Source organism: Octopus bimaculoides, chromosome 24 (assembly GCF_001194135.2).
Source record: "Octopus bimaculoides isolate UCB-OBI-ISO-001 chromosome 24, ASM119413v2, whole genome shotgun sequence".
Lineage (NCBI taxonomy): Eukaryota > Metazoa > Mollusca > Cephalopoda > Octopoda > Octopodidae > Octopus > Octopus bimaculoides.
The window spans coordinates 22,066,807-22,086,651 of record NC_069004.1 but is presented as its reverse complement, the minus strand read 5'-3'; the positions used below and the strand labels follow the sequence as shown (position 1 = coordinate 22,086,651).

Genomic DNA, 19,845 nt, shown 5'->3' with positions numbered 1-19,845 from the left:
TTTTCTATCTGTCTCTCTCTCTCCCCTCTTTCTCTTTTTCTCTCTTTTCTCTCTCTCCCCCCTTTTTCTCTTTTCCCTGTCTCTCATTGCTCACACATGACCATCGTCCATCTTTCTATCCCTGCATGAACATTTAAACAAGCGATCATATTTCTCCCAGAGTTCACTATTTTCCTCTCATTCTGGTCTAACGGCCTTCCATATTTGTTTTCATTTGGTTTCCTTGTATGTCTCCATTGTCATTTTTACTTCCCAACTTTCACCCTCCATAAATTCAAATTTTATTTTAGAATTTATGGGAGCAACTGTCTTTGAAGGCTCATATTGTCATTGACTGCTCGAAATGAGGAGTAGATAGACAGCCAACAACTGATGAAGGGTCCTTTTTCTGTGTTCTGTTTTCCATTTTTTTTTCTTGTTGTTTACGTATTTCACTTGTTTTTCCCTCGTTTGTTTATGTATTGATGTTATTTGCACCGTTGGTGACATCCTATACCCATATATATATTATATATTATTTATTATATATTATATATTATTTATTATTTAATTGAACGCAACACATCCATTTCCAAGTATGTGTGTGCCTGTCTCTGTGTTTGTGTGTTTACATCCTTGTAACTTAGTAGTTTGGCAAAAGAGACTGATAGGCTTAACAAAATAGAAAAAGTACTGGATTTGATTCATTCAACTAATAATTCTTCAAGGCAATGCCCCAGCATGGCCAAAGTCTAATGACTGAAACAAATAAAAGATAAAGATAAAAGATACTATTTTTCTTTTATTCTTTTGTGGTTTCAGTCACTTGACTGCAGCCGCTGAAGCACTGCCTTACATGAGGTACAGCTTATTGCATTGACCTCACTTATCGGACAGTGGCCATGCTGGAGTACAGCTGATCATGTTAACCCAAATACTTTGACCAGTATTTATATTTTAATGACCTTGACCTTGGAAGGTTGAAATGCAAAGTCAATCTGGGTAAGATGTGTACTCACACCTTATAAGCGACTTAACTAAACACTGCTTCTGTTCTACCAATTCCATCATCTGTTCCCCCCCCACCACCACTACCAATCTTTAATGTGAGTAAATAAGAATATCTGACAGTCACATGACCAAACATTTTGTTGGAGGGTGGGTAGATGGTTAAATTGATCCCTCAGTACATGACTGGTGCTTTTATTTTATCAGTCTCAGAAGGATGAAAGATAAATTTGATCCAAGCAGGATTTGAACTCAGAAAATAAAAGAAATATTAAAATACCACAAGATATTTTCTCAGACGCTCTACCAATTCTGCCTATTTTATCAGTTCTACCAATACTGCTATTCCTACTAGTTATTTAAATCCTGCCAATTCTACCAGTCCTATCAACCCTGTCAAGTCTGTCACCAATCACTTAACGCATGTGCATCCCAAACTTACCATTCACTTTAGAAAGAAACCAGTTTCCCATTCACCTGTCATGGGTATGTCATATGCAATGACTATGAATAAATCACAAGGGCAAACATTTAATAAAGTGGGGCTGTTCTTGCCTGAACTTGTATTCAGCCATGGTTAGCTGTATGTTGCATTCTTAAGGACTCGCAAATTATCTGATGTGAGAGTTAAAGTTATCAACACTGACAAATGAGGGAAAAATTCACGTGAAGGACATAGTCTGCAAAGAAGTATTGGATTGAATGGTGTATGCAAATTGAAATGTGTATTGGCTCTGATCCATTGCCTTGACTTATAAGTTACCAACAATGGGATTTTCAGGGTATGCCATGTTGCATTAAATTTTTACCCCCGTGAAATTGCAACTTCAATATTTTACATATAGAATAATATTTTTCACTATAAAATTTGTTTTCTAGACATGAAATTGTAACCATGTGAATTTTAAGATGTAACTTTTCCTATTTGTGGGAAAAATGGAAAAATAAGAGTGAATATTTATTTTATGAGTGCTGTGTGTTAAGTTTATAAAATTGTACATAAAGTATATAAAGTGAATTAAGTAATCATTGTATTCCAGTTTCCTTCATTTTTCAATGAAGAGAAGATGAGCGACTATCTTTTGATACAGTCACAACACAGCTTCACTTTCAGGCTTTTTGGATAAAGTTTTCAGGAATAACCCAATAGGTTTATTGTTAATTCTATGAAATATTCACGGGTCTCGCTATTTCTTACTATTTATTATTATCTTTAATATTTTCAGATACAAACCCTTGAGGATGAACTTCAAGCCAAGGAACTTCAGTTGAAAACTAGTCAAGCCCGTTTGGCATCTGCTGCATCTGATTCTGATGACAAAGCCTTAAGCTCTCTAGAAGAATCACTGGCTGAGAAAGATCGGCTCGTTAACAGGTACAGGTACATCCTGCAGTGCAGCAGAACTGTTTTTCTTCTCTCTCTCAATGTCAATCACCTGTCTTAGTTATTTGTATGGAAGTTAGATATTAGTATTGACAATGGTAGTAGCATGGTTGTTATTTGTTGTTGTTGTTGTGGTGGTGGTGGTTGTGTGTGTGTGTGTGTGTGTATGATCCCCATGACAACTTCAGTTGTACAAACCTGTGGCCCACATCCAGTTAACCAAACACTAGGTGCAACAGAAAAATTTCTTGTACCAGGTATGGCTTTGTGTGTGTATGTGTGTACAGGAATGTAAACAAACCAACACTGGCTGCCATGCAGTGGCAAGGTGGTAGCGATGAGCACAAAGCTACACACATATATGATGGACCTCCATACAGTTTCCTTTCCACTCGCAAGACATTAGTTAACCCAGGGCCATAATAGAAGACACTTTCCCTAGGGGGCCACTCAGGGGGACTGAACCTGAAATCATATGGTTGGGCAGCAAACTTCTTAACCACACAGCCATGCTATGTTTAATAATCTTAAAGATTTTATTTCAAATTGTCTGACACCATGGTGAAAGAAAAGTTATTATATTGATGCAAGAACTATTGTCTTCTCACTAATGAGTTTTGGGAGAGGAAAGGCTAGTATTGGTCAGTTTGAAAACCACTACTACCCTATCCCAGACCTGTTGAACCTATGTTAGCATAAAGGAAATTGATATTAAAGCAATGATTTTGATGATGATGATCATCATCATCATCATTTAACATCTGTTTTCCATGCTGGCATGGGTTAAATAGTTTGACCAGAGTTGGTAAGCTGCACCAGGTGCCAGTCATCTATTTTGGTTTGGTTTATATGACTAGATGTCCTTTCTAATGCCAACCACTTTACAGCGTGTACTGGGTGTCTTTTATGTGTCACTGGCATATGTACCCTGTTACATCATTATGATTATAAGGTCGTAAGCTGGCAGAATCATTAACATCATCATCCTTTAACGTCTGTTTTCCATGCTGGCATGGGTTGGACAGTTTGACCAGAGCTGGCAAGCAGGAGAGCAGCACCAGGTTCTAGTTTAATTTGGCTTTATTTCTACAGTTGGATGCCCTTCCTAATGCCAACCACCTTACACTGTGTGCTAGGTGCTTTTAATGTGGCACCAGCATGAGTGCTTTTATGTGGCACCAACACAGAACTCTTGCAGGCCTATCCTCTTCACCAAGGGGAGTGGCCTTAACAGTTCTGCTCTGGAGGATGGGTCTTCTTGATTACAGCAAGGTGCCAAGTACCTTGGTCCTTTATCATCTTGTCTGAAAGGTTGTGTCCTGAGATCATCCTTCAGTACCTCATCCCATGTTTTCTTGGGTTTCACTTTTCCATGAGTGCCATCCTCTTTTTGAGATCAGCACTTCTTTATGGAGCTGTTGGCATCCAGCCATGTCACATGACATGCCAAACAAACTGTTTAGTGGCATTTCTTCCGGTTCTTTACATTCTGAGTTCAAATTTTACCAAGGTCAACTTTGCCTTTCATCTTTTTGGGATCAATAAAATAAGTGTCAGTGGAGCATTGGGGTCAATGTAATTGACTATCCCCCTACCCACAAAATTTCAGGTTGTGTGCTTATAGTAGAAAGAATTATTATTATGATTATGATGTGTTTATTCCAGGTTGCGAGAGCAGCGAGAACGCATAGAGAAAGAATTTGCAGATGAAATCAATCTTCTCAGGGAACAAAACGAGGATTATAAGAAGCAGATTGATCACCTGAACACTGAAATTAACGATAAACAGGTAAGCAGTAGCATTCTCAATAATTGATGTACTGGTACAGCCATGTAATGTATATGAATGAAGGCAGTTGCATCAAGGGCTGCCAATCTCTAACTGTAGAGAGAACATGTGGAAGGGGTAGAGCCAGGAAGATGTGGGATGAAGTGGTGAGAAAGGATCTACAGATGTTAGAACTCAGAAGGGATGACAGGGAACTGGTACCCCTGGTGGTTTCCTGTACTTGAAAAGCGTGGGTGTCCTTGCATAGAGGCTAGTCCCATGCAACCCTCTCCAGCTAAGCATCCCTAATCTTGTGCGTTCATAGGTGCTGGTGCCACATAAAAAGCACCCAGTACACTTTGTAAAGTGGTTGGCATTAGGAAGGGCATCCAGCCATGGAAACCATGCTAAAATAGACATGGAACCTGAACAGCCCTTCAGCTGGTCAGCTCCTATCAAATCATCCAACCCATGCCAGCATGAAAAAGTGACATTAGATGATGATGATGATGATTATTATTATTATTATTATTATTATCATTATTATTATTATTATTATTATTATTATTATTATAGGCGTCACACATACAATATCGTGTGGTTGATGATTGGAGATATTGTATCTACTGGGGGTTTGTACTGTTTATCAAGTCACAAAAATATGCGTGCAGTTCCAAGTAATGCCAACTTTTGCAATACAACTAGATTGTAGGGTATCTCTAAGGTTTTCAGATGTTTTTTCAGGTTGGGTGATATTGAACCCAGTGCTCCGATGACAATAGGGATAACTTTTATGTTTGACTCTTGTAGATGCTACATCTTAGCGATCTCAATTTTCAGGTCTCCATATCTATCAACTTTTTCTCTTTCTTTCATGATGATGTGTTGATCTCCTGGCACTGCAACATCGATTATTAGGCACTCTTGTTTGTCCCTCCTAAAGGTTACTATATCCGGCCTTCGGTGCTCTAATATCTTGTCTGTCTGGAAGTTAAAGTCCCAGACGATTTTTGCCTTCCCCTTTTTGTCCATTACCTTTTCTGGTGTATGCTGATACCAAGCACCCGTAACCTTATATCCATACTTACAGCATAGTAGCCAGGGGAGGTTTTGGGCTACCTTGTCATGTCTCCGCTTGTACTCTTTCTGTGCAAGACTTTCACAAGCACTAACAATGTGAGTCACACTTTCGACCCTCTTCTCACACATTCTGCTGAGGTCCGATGCACTCAAGTGGTATTTATTCTTTTTCACTGAGTTGGTACTCAATGCCTCATCCTGAGCCACAATGATTAGGCTTTCAGTATTCTTTTTTAGCTCACCCTTCTGGAGCCACCTCCATGATGCTCCCTGGTCTTTTAATTTGTTGGTTTCACGGTGAAACTGACCATGTAATTCCATACGAAGTAGGGTTTCTTCTCTCTCGTTGGCTGTTCTTGTTCGAAATTTATGAACATTCTCAAGTCCATTTTTGTAAACTCCTTCTGCACCAGCAGCATACTGTAGCAGGTCTTGTTTGCTATTTGCCAAATATTCTGCCATGTTTCTTCTTTCACTGGTGATGCACTCCCATACACTAATCGGCCCACATCCACACTTACCTCTCTTCATGTAGAGCCTGTGTACATTTGCCTTAGAGTGGAGAGCACCATGCATTGTCATTGTCTTTCAGGTAGTTCGATCGAGTATGTCAGCCTCCACTTGAGTCCATCTCAGGATGGGTGCACTATAGCGAGCTACAACAACAGCCCACATGTTGATGGCAGTTACAAGATTCCTTGAGTTGAGCTTTGATTTCAAGAGAAGTTTGGGGCACTTGAAATATGCAGTGATGACCTTGTCTTTCATTTCTCTGTGCAAGATATTGTCCAGCTCCAGGATCCCAAGGTACTTGTACCCATCATCATCTGGGTCTTCCATTCTCTCCCCTACAATTTACTCTTTCCCCCCACTTCAAAGTAAGTACTGCACACTTCGAGATACTGAATTCCATCCTTATATCCTTGCTGCACATTTGCACAGTCTCAACCATATCAGGATCTGTTTTTACAAACAGTTTTAAATCATTCATGAAGAGAAGGTGGTTGAGACAAGGTCCGTTCTTTCTCAGCTCATAGTGCATGTTGATTTTACGTAGGACCACAGAAAGTGAGATCAAGGCTATAACAAATAACAGAGGTGAAGAAGAGTTTCCTTGGAAGATACCTCTTTTGATTGTTACCTCGGCTAAGTGCTGGTTGTTACAGTAAAGACGTATTTTCAAACTAGGCATGCTGTTCTTAATCAGTGCACATGTTCTCAGCTATTCCACACGTCAAGTGTTTCCAAAATCCACGAATGCAGCAACATGTCGTAAGCCTTTTTGGAGTTTATCCAGGCCATGCACGAGTTTTTTTGGTACCATTTACAGTTCTTCATTATGACCTTGTCTTTCACAAGGTGATCCTTAGTGCGCTTGGATCCTTTTCAGCATCCCTTTTGTCTTACTGCAGAAGATTGTTTTCTGCAAGGAACATGTGTGTTTTCCCTATGAGGGTACCTGTTAATACTTTCTATAGGCAGCTAAGACAAGCAATGAATTGGTAATTGCCAACCTCATTACCTTTTGACCGATCTTTCATTAACAATGTTGTTCTTCTTCCTTCTACCATCTACTCTGGAACTGTATCACTCTGTAGGCAGTTGTCTAATTGCAACACAATTCTCTTCTATATTGACCTAAACCACTTGAGCCAGCAGCCTTGAATTCCATCTGGTCCTGCCACTTTCTAGTTTGGCAGTTTTGATATCTGTGCAATGACATCTTTTGTTTTGTGCACATGGTCCTGTTGTGAAGCCTCCAGGTGATGTAGTTCGATCTCACGGAATGAATCCACTCAGCACTGTGGTTGTGCGAAACTTCTTGCCCCCAGATGTTATTCCAAAATTTGCGGGTTTCTTCTGCTTCACGTGTATTATCTTATTATTATTATTATTATTATTATTATTATTAAGGCAGCAAGCTAGGAGAACTGTTAGCATGCTAGGCAAAATGCTTAGCAGCATTTTGTCTGTCTTTACGATCTGAGTTCAAATTCTACCGGGGTTGACTTTGCTTTTCATTCTTTCAGGGTCACTTAAATATGTACCAGTTGAACACTGGGGTCAATATTATCAACTTATCTCCTCTCCAAAATTGCTGGCCTTGTGCCCAAATTTGAAACTGTTATTATTATGCTTTATTTTGCGTTGGTGTTCGTACTGGTGGTTGCTGCCACCACCAGAGATGTTGCAGGGTAGTCATAGTGGTTAGGGTAGAGTTGTGAGTAAGTGGTGTCGACGGTGACAGAGGTAGTTTTGATGGCAGTTTTAATAGCGAGAGACATGCTGAAAGTTGTTATGTTGATAGTGATGGTGGTGATGGTTATGGTAAAGATGCTAGAGATGATGATGGATGTGAAAGAGTTGACTGTGATGATGAGGTTGGTGGTAGCAGTGGTGGTGGTGGTGTTCATTCAGTTCAGCAATAAAAAATCACAACAGACATTCTCAAAGATAATTTTACACTTATTTCCTGTTGTCTCTTCAAAAGAACTGGGTCAGTCAATGTTGGGGTTGTTGATGTTGCTACTGTTATTGTTGCCAGTGGTGTTGGTGTTGCTTTTGGTGGTAATGGTGGTGGTAGTGTTGTCAATATTGATGTTGATGTTGTTATCGTCATTGCTGAAGTCAGTGGTATTGTCATTGTTGTTGACATGTTGTTATTGTTGTTATAATGTGTTGTGTTCATTAAAGAGCTTTCTGATTGATTCATTCATTCATTCATACATTGATTTCAGATTGGGTTGGTGTTGGGTGGCTGATGAAGGGGAACAGTCTATTAAACCTATTTTTTGTAGAAATGTGTGTATGTATCTGTAAACATATATATCTACCTATAGATACGTGTTGTGTGTGTGTGTGTATGCCTATTTATATAATATGCACATGCACTCACACATCTCTACACCTACCTCCCTACAGTTTTGTATGCATAGCATATACTAGTGCATACCACAGACCTTTAATTCTACTCCAATTGCATGTGACATACATGCACATTCACCCCTAGACACCAAATGTACGTTCACACACAGTTAACATTTCACTCTCCTAAACATTTAGACTCCATACATAACACACACATACACACTCACTAACTCACCTTCTCTCTCTCTCTCTCTCTCTCTCTCACTTGCACACACATATACATGAACGGATGAATGAATTTTATGTTGATTTCATTGAATGACTATTCCTGTGGTTTAATCAATGTAACTACCTATTCACTGTATGATAGCATAAATGGTTGAATATTCCACAAATGCATGTGTGTACTTCAAATGTAATCTTCTGGCAAATCTATGTCACCTAGTGACACACTGGGTGACATTAAAGTACAGCTACAGGCCATTCCATTGGCCTCCATACATGTGCCTTGCTTACCAGACTTCACTTAAGATCAAAGGCTAGGCTAGAAAACATGCTCAAGATTCCATGCATTGGAAGTGAACTCAGGGCCTCATGAATGCAAATCAAATTTCTTCATCCTTCAGCCTTTTCTGCAGCAAACATGTATACATATACACACACAGTTATACATGCATATATACTTCTATCCCATTCATATATCATACATCTTACACATACATTTTCCTCATATCACATCACTAGTGTAGCTGGTAGGGGGTCCACCTCTCTCTCTTTCTCTTATTCTCTGTCTGCCTCCCCCTCACTCTCTCTCTCTCTCTCTCTATCTCTCTCCTTCTCACACATATGCACAAACACATCTTTCTCACCCTCTTGCATTTCCTTCCCTTGTTTTTAAAGAAACAGTTTCTCAGGCATTTTCTTAATTTCTCTGTGCAGAGCTATCTATCTATCTATCTATCTGTCTGTCTGTCTGGCTGGCTGGCTGGCTGGCTGACTGGCTGGCTATGCAGGTATGACTGTGTGGTTCAGAAGCTTGCTTTGTAAACTGAGACATCAGGTTCAGTCCCACTGCATGACATCTTGGGCAAGAGTTTTCTACTATAGCCCTGGTCTGACCAACAATTTGTGGATGAATTTGTAGATAGAAGCCCATTGTGTGTGTGTGTGTATTTGTCTGTCATTCACTCCACCATTGCTTGACAAAGGAAACTGATGGATGCCTCTTATACCCAATTTTTCTCTCGAAACATTTACATCTTGTTGTATACACACACTGATACTGCACATCCAGTGGAACACACTGGTTTCATTTCTTTCAAGCTTTCACATGTCCTCTACAGTCACAGCCCATCTTTTGCTGCCATGTAGCATAGCTGTCTGTATAGAGGCATCATTTATTCTGCCTTTCACCCTGAGGGAGAAGCACTTTGTTACCAACAAAGGTAATGGCTCCCTGAATTTTACCCAAACAGTTCAGTTCTTATTCTAGTAACTAAGCTTTCAGAGCATCCGCCTCCACTGCTAGCTTGGTCACCTAGGTTAACTTAAACTATCTACTACTTCTAAGCCCCACCGCCAGACATTTGAGGAAGTCTATTTCCTGTACATTCTTAGTGTTTATTGTACCTGCACATCTACCACACACAAAGACTAGCTTCTCTTACTGTGATACTGTTGCACCTCTTATGTGTCCATAGCTTGCTGTGGGTTCATCATATGGAATTTCTACCTACACCTTTTCTATATATTAAGCAGGACCATCTCCCTGATGGGATTAATAATTTGTCTTATTAGTACTTCGATCTTTGCTAAATTAATTCTAAGGCCCTTTGATTCCATACCTTTCTTCCACACCTGACATTTCTTCTCTTATTCTAGTAGAGATTCAGCTATAAAAACAAGGTTATCAGCATAGAGGAGCTCCCAAGGGCAACTGGTCTTAAATTCCTCTATTATGGCCTGGAGGACTATGATAACAAAAATGATAGATTCTCTTCATGCTCTGAATTCAAATCCCACCTGGTCAAGTTTACCTGTCATCCTTTTTGGAAGTGATAAAAAAGTACCAATTCCAGGTGGTGGATTGGTGAAAGTGCAAGTACATCAAACTGGATGCCTTGTAATATTTTTTTTTCTGGCTCTTTTTGTTTTGAGTTCAAATCCAGTCATTGCCTGCATAGGTGGTAGACTTAATTGATTGCCTGGTTTAGCACTACTACCTAACACCTTGGTACCTTTAGCAGAGTCTTCTCTGTTGAAAGCATTCAGGCTAGGTTTTTGGTTTGAGAATACCATTCCTTCTTCGCTCTCCCTCCAAAAAATCCACTCTTTTTTCGAATTTTTTTTTTTAAATCAGAGTTTAAAATATGGACAGTCCAATTTTTATTCTTAAATCACAACAATGGATTACCCTTGGATGCATCATCATTCCATTTGATGTGTGTATGAGAAGAAAAATATTGAAAAACATCAATACATGTTAGAATGACAATGAAACAAGGAAGGTGTCAGGTGAGTTGTGCTAAAAATAACAGCTAAGTCACCCTTAAATCTCACAAAAAATGTTTTTTGTTTGTTTTTTTTCCATAATTGTGTGAATTCCTATAAATAAAGCACAAATATGCAAAAATTTTCTGAAAAATTCAAAAAAAATGAAGAAGTTATGAGGTGTTACATGGAGTGCTTAAACCAAAATTCCACCTCAAAAAGTGTCAAAGGTATCGGTAACATCAATAACGACCTATTCTCATGTCATATGTCTTCGGTAAAAGCATCAGCATCAACAATAGTGTTGATAGCATCAATCAAATCATCATCATCAGTAACTAGTATTCTCCATAAGATTTTCATTGTTAGTCGTTGGCATGTCACCGTTTATCATGGTATCAAATCCAGCCTCATAATCACCATCATCATCATCATCAACAACAACAATCACCAAATTTGTATGTCAATGTTCTTTGTTCTGTTATAAATGAATTTGGTAAACTGTCTTTCTGTTTTATCTGCCTATCTGTGTGTGTGTGTGTGTGTGTGTTATCTATCTCCCTATTTGCACACCTATCTGTCTATCTGTTTAGCTAGCTATATGTTTCCTTACCTATCTATTTATTTACTTAATTGTGTGTCTATCTATGTATTTATCGCCTACTGACCTACCTTTATCGACGTACCTAATTATATACTTTAACTACCTGTCTGTCTATCTATCTATCTACCTGCCCAGCTATCTATTTACCTATCTCTCTATCTACCTATCTGTCAATTTACTGATCTGCGTGTGTCTGATCTCTCTGTTTGTCTACATGTCTCTCTTTTTTTTTTTTTTGTTGTTCTGCTTTTCATCCTTTCTTTCCTATCTTACCTACCTGCTTTAATTATCTTCCTCTCTGTTTATCCATTCACAGACACAGATGTGTGAGTTGAGAGAAGAAGCTTCTGAACTTCGTTCAAAGAAAATCATGTCTGAGTCTATGGTTAATCAGCTAAAGATGGAGATGTCTGACACTTCGAAAGAGAGAGAGATTGAAAAACTTACCAAAGATCTTGAAAAGGTAATCATTTGTTCTACATAAATCATTTCTTCCTCTCTTTTTTTTTAAAAACTTTTTTTCCTCTTTTTGTTTAATTTTATCTTATATTATGGGATTTTTCTCTGTTTGTCTGTCTGTCTCTTTCTCTATTTCTTTCTCTTTCATTTTATTTCTTACTCACTTGCTGTCTTTCTTTCTTTCTCTGTTGTTCTCTCTCTCTCTCTCTCTCTCTCTCACACACACACACACATACACACACACACCCTCTTTCATACATATGTATAGTACATAGTTTATTATCTCACCAAAACTAATCTTTCTTCACTGGTATGTTGAGTATGTGATTTTATGAGGAAAAAAAAAGAATGAAATATACTTAAATCTTATGATGTTTTACTCACACACACACACACATACACACACACATTACAGTTGATAAACAATAGTATCATTGGTTACAGTTTTTCAATAGATCAGTCACCGGTTCTTTATATTTCTGATGGCAACAGTGACAAATATTTTGACGGGTATTGTTCATATACCACTCTGGCTTGTTGTTAACTGTACAGTGTTATGTAGGCAGGTGTTGAATGTTAAGATAGACACAGAACAATATGTGATCAGGCAAGGATCTGCATAGACATGTAACTCCTGATGACTCCCTCAGGGCAGTAAACTACACCATTATAAATGCAGGAATTAAAACAACTAGACTTCAAACTGTTCTTCTGTGATCATGTGGACGCCTTTTGCCCATTTTCACTCCACAGAGGCACCCAGCACACTCTGTGAAGTGGTTTGCTTTAGGAAGGACACCCAATTGTAGAAACCAAGTCAAAGCAGACTGAAGCTTGAAGCAGCCCTCCAGTTTACCAGTTCCAGTCAAACCATCTAACTCACACCAGCACAGAAAGCAGATGTTAATTACTACTACTGATGGTGATGATGATGGAAGAGGAGGAGGGTATATCCCATTCTTGGATATGTTCTTTTGCAAGAAGGCACTAACTATTTCTTGTAGTATATTTCTCTCGTTTCTTTTCCCCAAAGCTAGTTTATATTGTGTATACCCATCTGATTAGCAATTTTAGCAAAACTGCTGCATAGCATTATTGAAATATTGTTTTGTTTTTTTTTTCATTTGTTAAGAGTGTCTGCTGAGTCTAAATGTACTCATATTCCTTTTTTTTTTCTTTTCTGTCTGTGTTAATTTTCAAACTCTGTGTTATCATTTTCAAAGTTTCTAATGAAATCCTTGGGGGTGGATGGCCATAAACTCTGTTGCAAGCTTGTGTTTAGAGCCGTTCACTGCTTCCCCAAGAGAAGAAACCATCTTGAACAACAAGTAAAAAACAATTTTTATTTTTAATATATGTCTAAAAGACAGACTTTTCTTCAGTCCCAGATAATGGGGTAGCATTTAAATGTTACAGAAGTCCCTTGTTTACAAAATAAAACAGAAAAGAAAGGTTTCAACCATTGTAAAATCCAGCTTTTTTTCCCAGGGATATCCCAACAGGTTCCCATACACTTTAACTCAATACTACTACTACTACTACTACTACTAATAATAATAATAATAATAATAATAATAGTTTCAAATTTTGGTACAAGGCTAGTAATTTTGGGAGAGGGGATAAGTTGATTACATTGACTCCATCGTTCAACTGGTACTTATTTTATCAACCACTAAACGATGAAAGACAAAGTTGACTAAGCATTTTGCCACGCATGCTAATGATTCTGTCAGTTTGCCATTTTTTCATCATCTTTATCATCATTATTTAACATCTATTTTCCATGCTGGCATGGATTGGATGATTTGACAGGAGTCATTGTCTGCTCTGACATGGTTTCTACAGCTGGATGCCCTTCTTAATGCCAACCACTTTACAAAGTGTACTGGATGCTTTTTATATAGCACCAGCATCAGTGTTTTTTACATGGTGTCATCATATTGCTTTTTATATGCACCAGCACTGATGGGGGTCACTAAGTACCTTACAAGACAATAACCCCTCATCTGGGAGGTGGGGAGTAGTATTGAGGGTATGTGGATTTGTGCCAGTTGAGAGATTTAAGGTATAGAAAGACAGATATAGGTGTCTCACTCTAGAGTAGATATATGGATGCTTTTTAATAATAATAATAATAATAATAATAATAATAATTCTAGCATTAATGATTTATCTAGAATAATAATAATAGTTTCAAATTTTGGCACAAGGTCAGCAATTCTGAGGGCAGATGTAAGTCAATTACATCAACCCCAGTGTTCAACTGAAACTTATTTTATCGACCCCAAAAGGATTCAACCTCAGCTGAATTTGAACTCAGAAAGTAAAGACAAATGAAATCCACTAAGCCTTTTGCTTGACATGCTAACAATTCTGCCAGCTTGCTGCCTTTATTATTATAATAATAATAATAATGTTTGTCCATTGTTGTCAATGATGACCAAAGACATCACATGGGAGAAGAAGATGGATCATGCCTCACATTCACTTTGTGCTCATGTGATCTTATTCTGTTCATAGGGTGTGGCACCTCTGTTGGGGCAGCTGTGCCAGACAGGGTGGTCTTGTGCTTGCATTTCCCAGGGGCTGCTTAGCTTAATGGTACAGAGTGCTCAGCCAGTATCTGAGAGGTATGGAGCTTGTTTCTCCATGGCTGCCAGTGGCAACTGGTTTTATATATTTGGAATAATACATTTGTCTATCGTTTGATTGGAATCCTAATACTTTGTTTTTGATAGATGAAAGAAGAACGTAACCATCGCAACAGTGCTTCCAGCTCTCTGAATAGTAAAGACTTTAATGGTGTTGATAGTTACCATGAAACAACCCTGGAAGGACAGTCGAGACTGAAAGAGATGGAAGTAGCATTAGAGGAAGCTAATAAGGAAAAGGCCCAGAAGGATGTACAAATGAAAGAACTACAAGAGTAAGTGTTACTTTTATTCCTTGGTTTACTGTCTCAATGCTGAGAATGATTTGCTGCTTCTTAATTTACTGTTTATATGAGAATTACTACTTTGTACCTTTATCTTTTTACCTTTTACTTGTTTCAATCATTAGACTGTAGCCATGCTGGGGCACCGCCTTGAAGAATTTTTAGTCAAATGAATCGACCCCAGTACCTCCTCTGTCACCACATATTTCAGTGTGCTACATTAGGTGGCATCTTGGTCATATCTTTTCTACTCTAGGCACAGGGCCTGAAATTTGGTGGTGGGGGGGGGGGTCGATTAGATTGACCCCAGTATGCAACTGGTACTTAATTTATTGACCCAGAAAGGATGAAAGGCAAAGCCAACCTCAGTGGAATTTGAGCTCAGAACATAAAGGCAGGCAAAATACCACTAAGCATTTTGCCCAGTGGGCTAATGTTTCTGCCAGCTTGCGTCCTGGTCATATTGATTCATTCAGTTTGCTTTCTAATCTGTTTTGTTAAGTCTTGTTTAAGCCATGGTAGCTGTAGAAGAAAGTAAATTGTTGTTTTCATCATTTACCTTCAGGTCAGCTCGACCTCGATTAAAGACATTCTAGTTGTGACCAACCCATCTTTTTTCAGACATAGCATATTCAGGTGAGATTGGTAGAATCAGTAGAACACTAGAGAAAATTCTTTGTGGGATTACTTTGGGGTTGTTTACATTTTGTGTTTACCTGCTATAACTCTAGTGCCAAGCTGCTATGTCAGCCCTTGCTTTTCTCTTGGCCTTTCATAACAAGAAAAAGAACCTTACCCAGACCTGTGTCCTTGTGAGGAATTTCCCCAGTGCAGATGATCAAAAATGCCCAACCAAGGCCTTACAATAAGCATCCAGATTTTCTTTGATGTACCATCATCGTCCTGCCTCTTTTTTCCTCTATGGAGCACAGGCCATTGATTCTTTTCTCCACTGTTCTTGTCTCTGATCTGCTCAGGCCGTGTTCCATATCTTGTTGGTTTTGAATTGTGTAGGTGAGGATATTGGCCCATGCAAACCCATTTTTACTTCTAAGAAGAGGTGACTCATATTAATCTGGCCTCCATCCTGTCTAACATGGGAAACCATATGAGGCACCTGTGCTCCACTGGCATAGCTCTCAGATTCATTGATGCATGCATGCCACCACACTGCAACAAGGACTGGACCTTGTGGTGGTTGGTTAGCACAAGATCTTAATCCAAGGAATTGTTGTTGTTTTAGTCATAAGCCAAACCTATGATCCAGGACATTCCAATTGTGACCATTCTATCTTTTATTGAGATCTACATCATGTATAGTATAGTAGTTAATATTAGGGGCTATACCTGTTAATATGACCATCAAGTCATCTTATCTGATGTATCCTTCTTTTCAAGACATTTGGTGCAGTTTGAGGATATATTTGCTCTTTCTATTAGATCAAATGAATGTATAGGGTTCATAGAGAGTAGTTGTTGCTTTAATCCCAGGTCAGTCCTATTTGATCAAACCAGTGATCAAAGACATTGTGACCATCCCTTCCTTTTGTATATCTGGGACTATATTTGCCAAGGTATCCTTGCTTTTTTAAAAGATAGAGCCTCCACAGTTGTTAAGCTGTTATTTCTTATTTCTTTATTGCCCACAAAGGCTACACACAGAGGGGACAAACAAGGACAGACAAACGGATTAAGTCGATTATATCGACCCCAGTGCATAACTGGTACTTATCTAATCGACCCCGAAAGGATGAAAGGCAAAGTCGACCTCGGCGGAATTTGAACTCAGAACGTAGCAGCAGACGAAATACCACTAAGCATTTTGCCCGGCGTGCTAACGTTTCTGCCAGCTCGCCGCCCTAAGCTGTTATTTCTAACATTCCTAATGACCATGTAAAAGCACTCATCATTGTCTCAAAAGGAGTTAAGTGAAGTTGACTGATGCAAAGGCATTGTTTGGATGGTTTATAATTGTACATGATTTATGGTAAAAGGAAGAGTAAAAAAACTTCAACTTGTTAGGATTTGTGATGAAAATTTGTGGGTCTATTTTCCTTATTGTTAACCAGATGTTGTGTTATATGTATTGTGTTTGTTTGTTTTTTTTAGCCTCAGGCCAACTGTTGTGGAGATGACCTTATGGCCATTGCTCTCTGTTGTCATGGCAAATCGTAATATCATACTAATTTATTATTTACTTATTGTTTCACAGCCAAATCAAAGAATATAAACAGAAGATGGGAACATTGAAACGGAATCAGCAAACAGAGAAGAAGAAGAATGCGCAGATGCTGGAAGAGGCTAGAAAACGAGAAGTACTAATGGATGGAGATGCATCTCAATTGAAGGTACATAAATGTCTAATGTCTACGTGGCTGTTAAACATTTATGCATGGGTGTAAGTAGAGAACAACTCTTTCAAGCCTGTCATATTAAAGGCACAATGTTTCAAGACCTTCCTGGTCTCATTGTCAGAATGAAATGATGATAATAACCCCATGTTGCTCGTGCATTTTGCAGTAAGTTGCAGATCGTGTTAGTACTGGTAGATTCCATCTGTTATTTTATTTATTTTATTTTTATTTTTTGGCTTGTATTTTGTTGTTAGTAAAGCTTCCATAGTTATTCTTTTCATTTTTCGTGAAATGCAATATAATATTTGCAATGCTGTCAGCTAATGTTTTTCTATCTGATTTTATTTCTTGAGCTTCATTACAGTGAATTGTGATGGCTCTTTGTATGAAATGTATGGTCAGCAAATGAGAAAGTGATATACTAATGTGTCTGATGAAACAGTTTTAGCCGTGTAGTTTACAATTTCTATGTTCTGTATTGAAATTTGTATATTACATTGGTTGTTTGAAGTATATTCTGTGGTTTGCTAATTTAAATCTTGTAGAGATCTGTATGGTCATCAAACACATGAATTTAAAGAATACCTATATAACAAACATATATTAGTATATATGTATCTATCTTTCCCTTTTGGTGTAAATTATACATTTCTCTTGTTTTATATCAGTCACCCTTCACTTTCTGTGTCTGCCTTCTTATCAGATCCAAGGTTAACCAAATGGGAATCCACCCTCTTTTCATATGTCCTCCTTGGTCTTTCTCCTTGCTAGAGCTGTAATATTGCTGCTACTACCATCACATTACATACATTGCTGTGTGGTCAAGTTCATCTGCAGTCCTTTGATTCTAGGTTCAATCCCATATTATGTGACATTTTGGGCAAGTATCTTCTACAATAGCCTTGGGTCAACCCAAGTCTTATGAATAAACTTGAGCAGAAGAAACCTTCTATAAACGTTTTTGGGTAACAGACTTAATCCATTATCCAGTTAAACACCACCACCTGGTCCTTGTGAACCTTCAGCAGAGTCATTGTTTCAACATTCACATTTCCATGCTTGCATGGACTGGATGGAATTTGTTGAAGCAGATATTCTATGGTCGGATGCCCTTCTTTTTATCAGCCCTGACTTGTTTCCAATTGAGGTAATATTTCTCCAATGACCAGATATGTTTTTAACAGAAGATTGGAAACAAAGGACACCACTTTCTTGGTGGTAACACTCAGCTATCACATGATGTCAAGGCAATGAGAGAGTCTCTCACACACACGCGTACTATGCTTCTTTTAGTTTTCATTTACCAAATCAACCCACAAGGCTTTGGTCAGCCCAAGGCTATAGCAGAAGGTACTTAGCCAAGGTGCCACATTGTGGGTCTGAGCTCAGAACCATGTAATTGAGAAGCAAATTTCTTACCACACAGCCATACTTGCACCTATGAATCTGTATTGTAATCATCCAGACTAAATACACAGTCGCTAAGGAACTGGCTGTTTTGATGTATTACTTTGTATTGCAATATCCTGTGTATTGTGGTGTCTTCCTTTTTGTTTCCTCAACTTCAGTTTCGGGTGCCCTGCAAAAAGCAATTAACCATTGCTCTTCCCCCTCTATCTAAGCCATTGGCAAAAAAAACAAACATACAAGGTGCAGGTGTAGCTGTGTGGTAAGAAACTTACTTCCCAACTACATGGGTGTGTGTTAAGTTCCACCGTGTGGTACCTTGGACAAGTGTTTTCTACTAAAGCCTTGGTCTGACCAAAGCCTTGTGAGTGGATTTGGTAGATGGAAGCTTGAGGAGGCCTATCATATGTGTGTGTGTGTGTGTGTCTTTGTGTCTGTGTATGTCCCTTCACCACCACTTGACAACAAGTATCGGTGTGTTTATGTCCCCATAACTTAGCAATTCAGCAAAAGACACCAATAAGATACTACTAGGCTTTAAAAAAATAAGTCCTGAGGATGATTAATCTGACTGAAACAAGTAAAAAACAAAAAAAAAAGAACCTTACCAACAGATACAAGACTTGAAAGTATTGAAAGTTTGAGGTGTAAATATAAAGAGTCATTGATAATTTAGATGTTGTGTCTTAATTGCAATTAATTTTCTGTCTTTTAGAATGCCATAAAACACATGGATGATCGTGTGGAAGAACTAGAGGAAGCTCTGCGAGAGAGTGTAACAATAACAGCCGAACGAGAAATGGTCATGGCAGAGCAAGAAAGCAAGATCCAACAAACAGAAGCAAAAGTGAGTCTATAAAAGTGTGTGTGTGTGTGTAGATATGGCTGAGTAGTTATGAAGTTCTCTTTGCAATCACAAGATTCAAGGTTTGATCCCACAGCATGGCATCTTGGGTGGTACATTTATCATTACCATGAGTTGGCCCAAACCTTTTGATTGAATTTTTGGTGGACAGAAATTGTATAGAAGCTCATCAGGTGGACTGTATCTGTACCTCACATGTCTTCCATTGTCACACTTGTGTCATGCCAACCTCTACCTGAGAATTTCATTAAAGGTACACATGTGTCTTCAGAGTATTTGACCACTTCGTACATTAATTCAATGAATGGGTTGTCCTCTTGATCAACCTACTGAACACTCATACATCAAAATCAATCTACAAGTCTATCATGTATGTATTAACAGATACACACATGTACACACACACGCTAGCCTGATACCCATCAAAATGAGGAGTTTTATTTCTGCTGACTTTGTTTCTCTAACTCTCTTTCCCTCCATTCACTCTCATCCATTATTTTGCCTTTTTGTCTCCCTGAGTGTGTGTGTGTGTGTGTGTATATATATATATATATATATATAGAGAGAGAGAGAGAGAGAGAGAGAGAGAGAGTCTATGATGTATATGGGTATGTATGTACTTCCTCTTTTACTCCCACCCAAAA

The 19,845-nt window shown here is 38.4% G+C and overlaps 1 protein-coding gene across 3 annotated transcripts in view; it reads left to right on the top strand.

The window, feature by feature from the left end:
• Positions 1 to 19,845, top strand: part of LOC106880220 (ELKS/Rab6-interacting/CAST family member 1) — a 301,414-nt gene that overhangs the window by 235,631 nt on the left and 45,938 nt on the right. For all 3 annotated transcript variants that reach the window (XM_052976221.1, XM_052976222.1, XM_052976223.1), the window contains exons 7-12: positions 2,214 to 2,362; positions 4,037 to 4,160; positions 11,498 to 11,644; positions 14,379 to 14,566; positions 16,788 to 16,923; positions 19,052 to 19,183. In XM_052976221.1, coding sequence (XP_052832181.1) covers positions 2,214 to 2,362; positions 4,037 to 4,160; positions 11,498 to 11,644; positions 14,379 to 14,566; positions 16,788 to 16,923; positions 19,052 to 19,183 — 876 coding nt within the window. The remainder of the gene's footprint in view (positions 1 to 2,213; positions 2,363 to 4,036; positions 4,161 to 11,497; positions 11,645 to 14,378; positions 14,567 to 16,787; positions 16,924 to 19,051; positions 19,184 to 19,845) is intronic.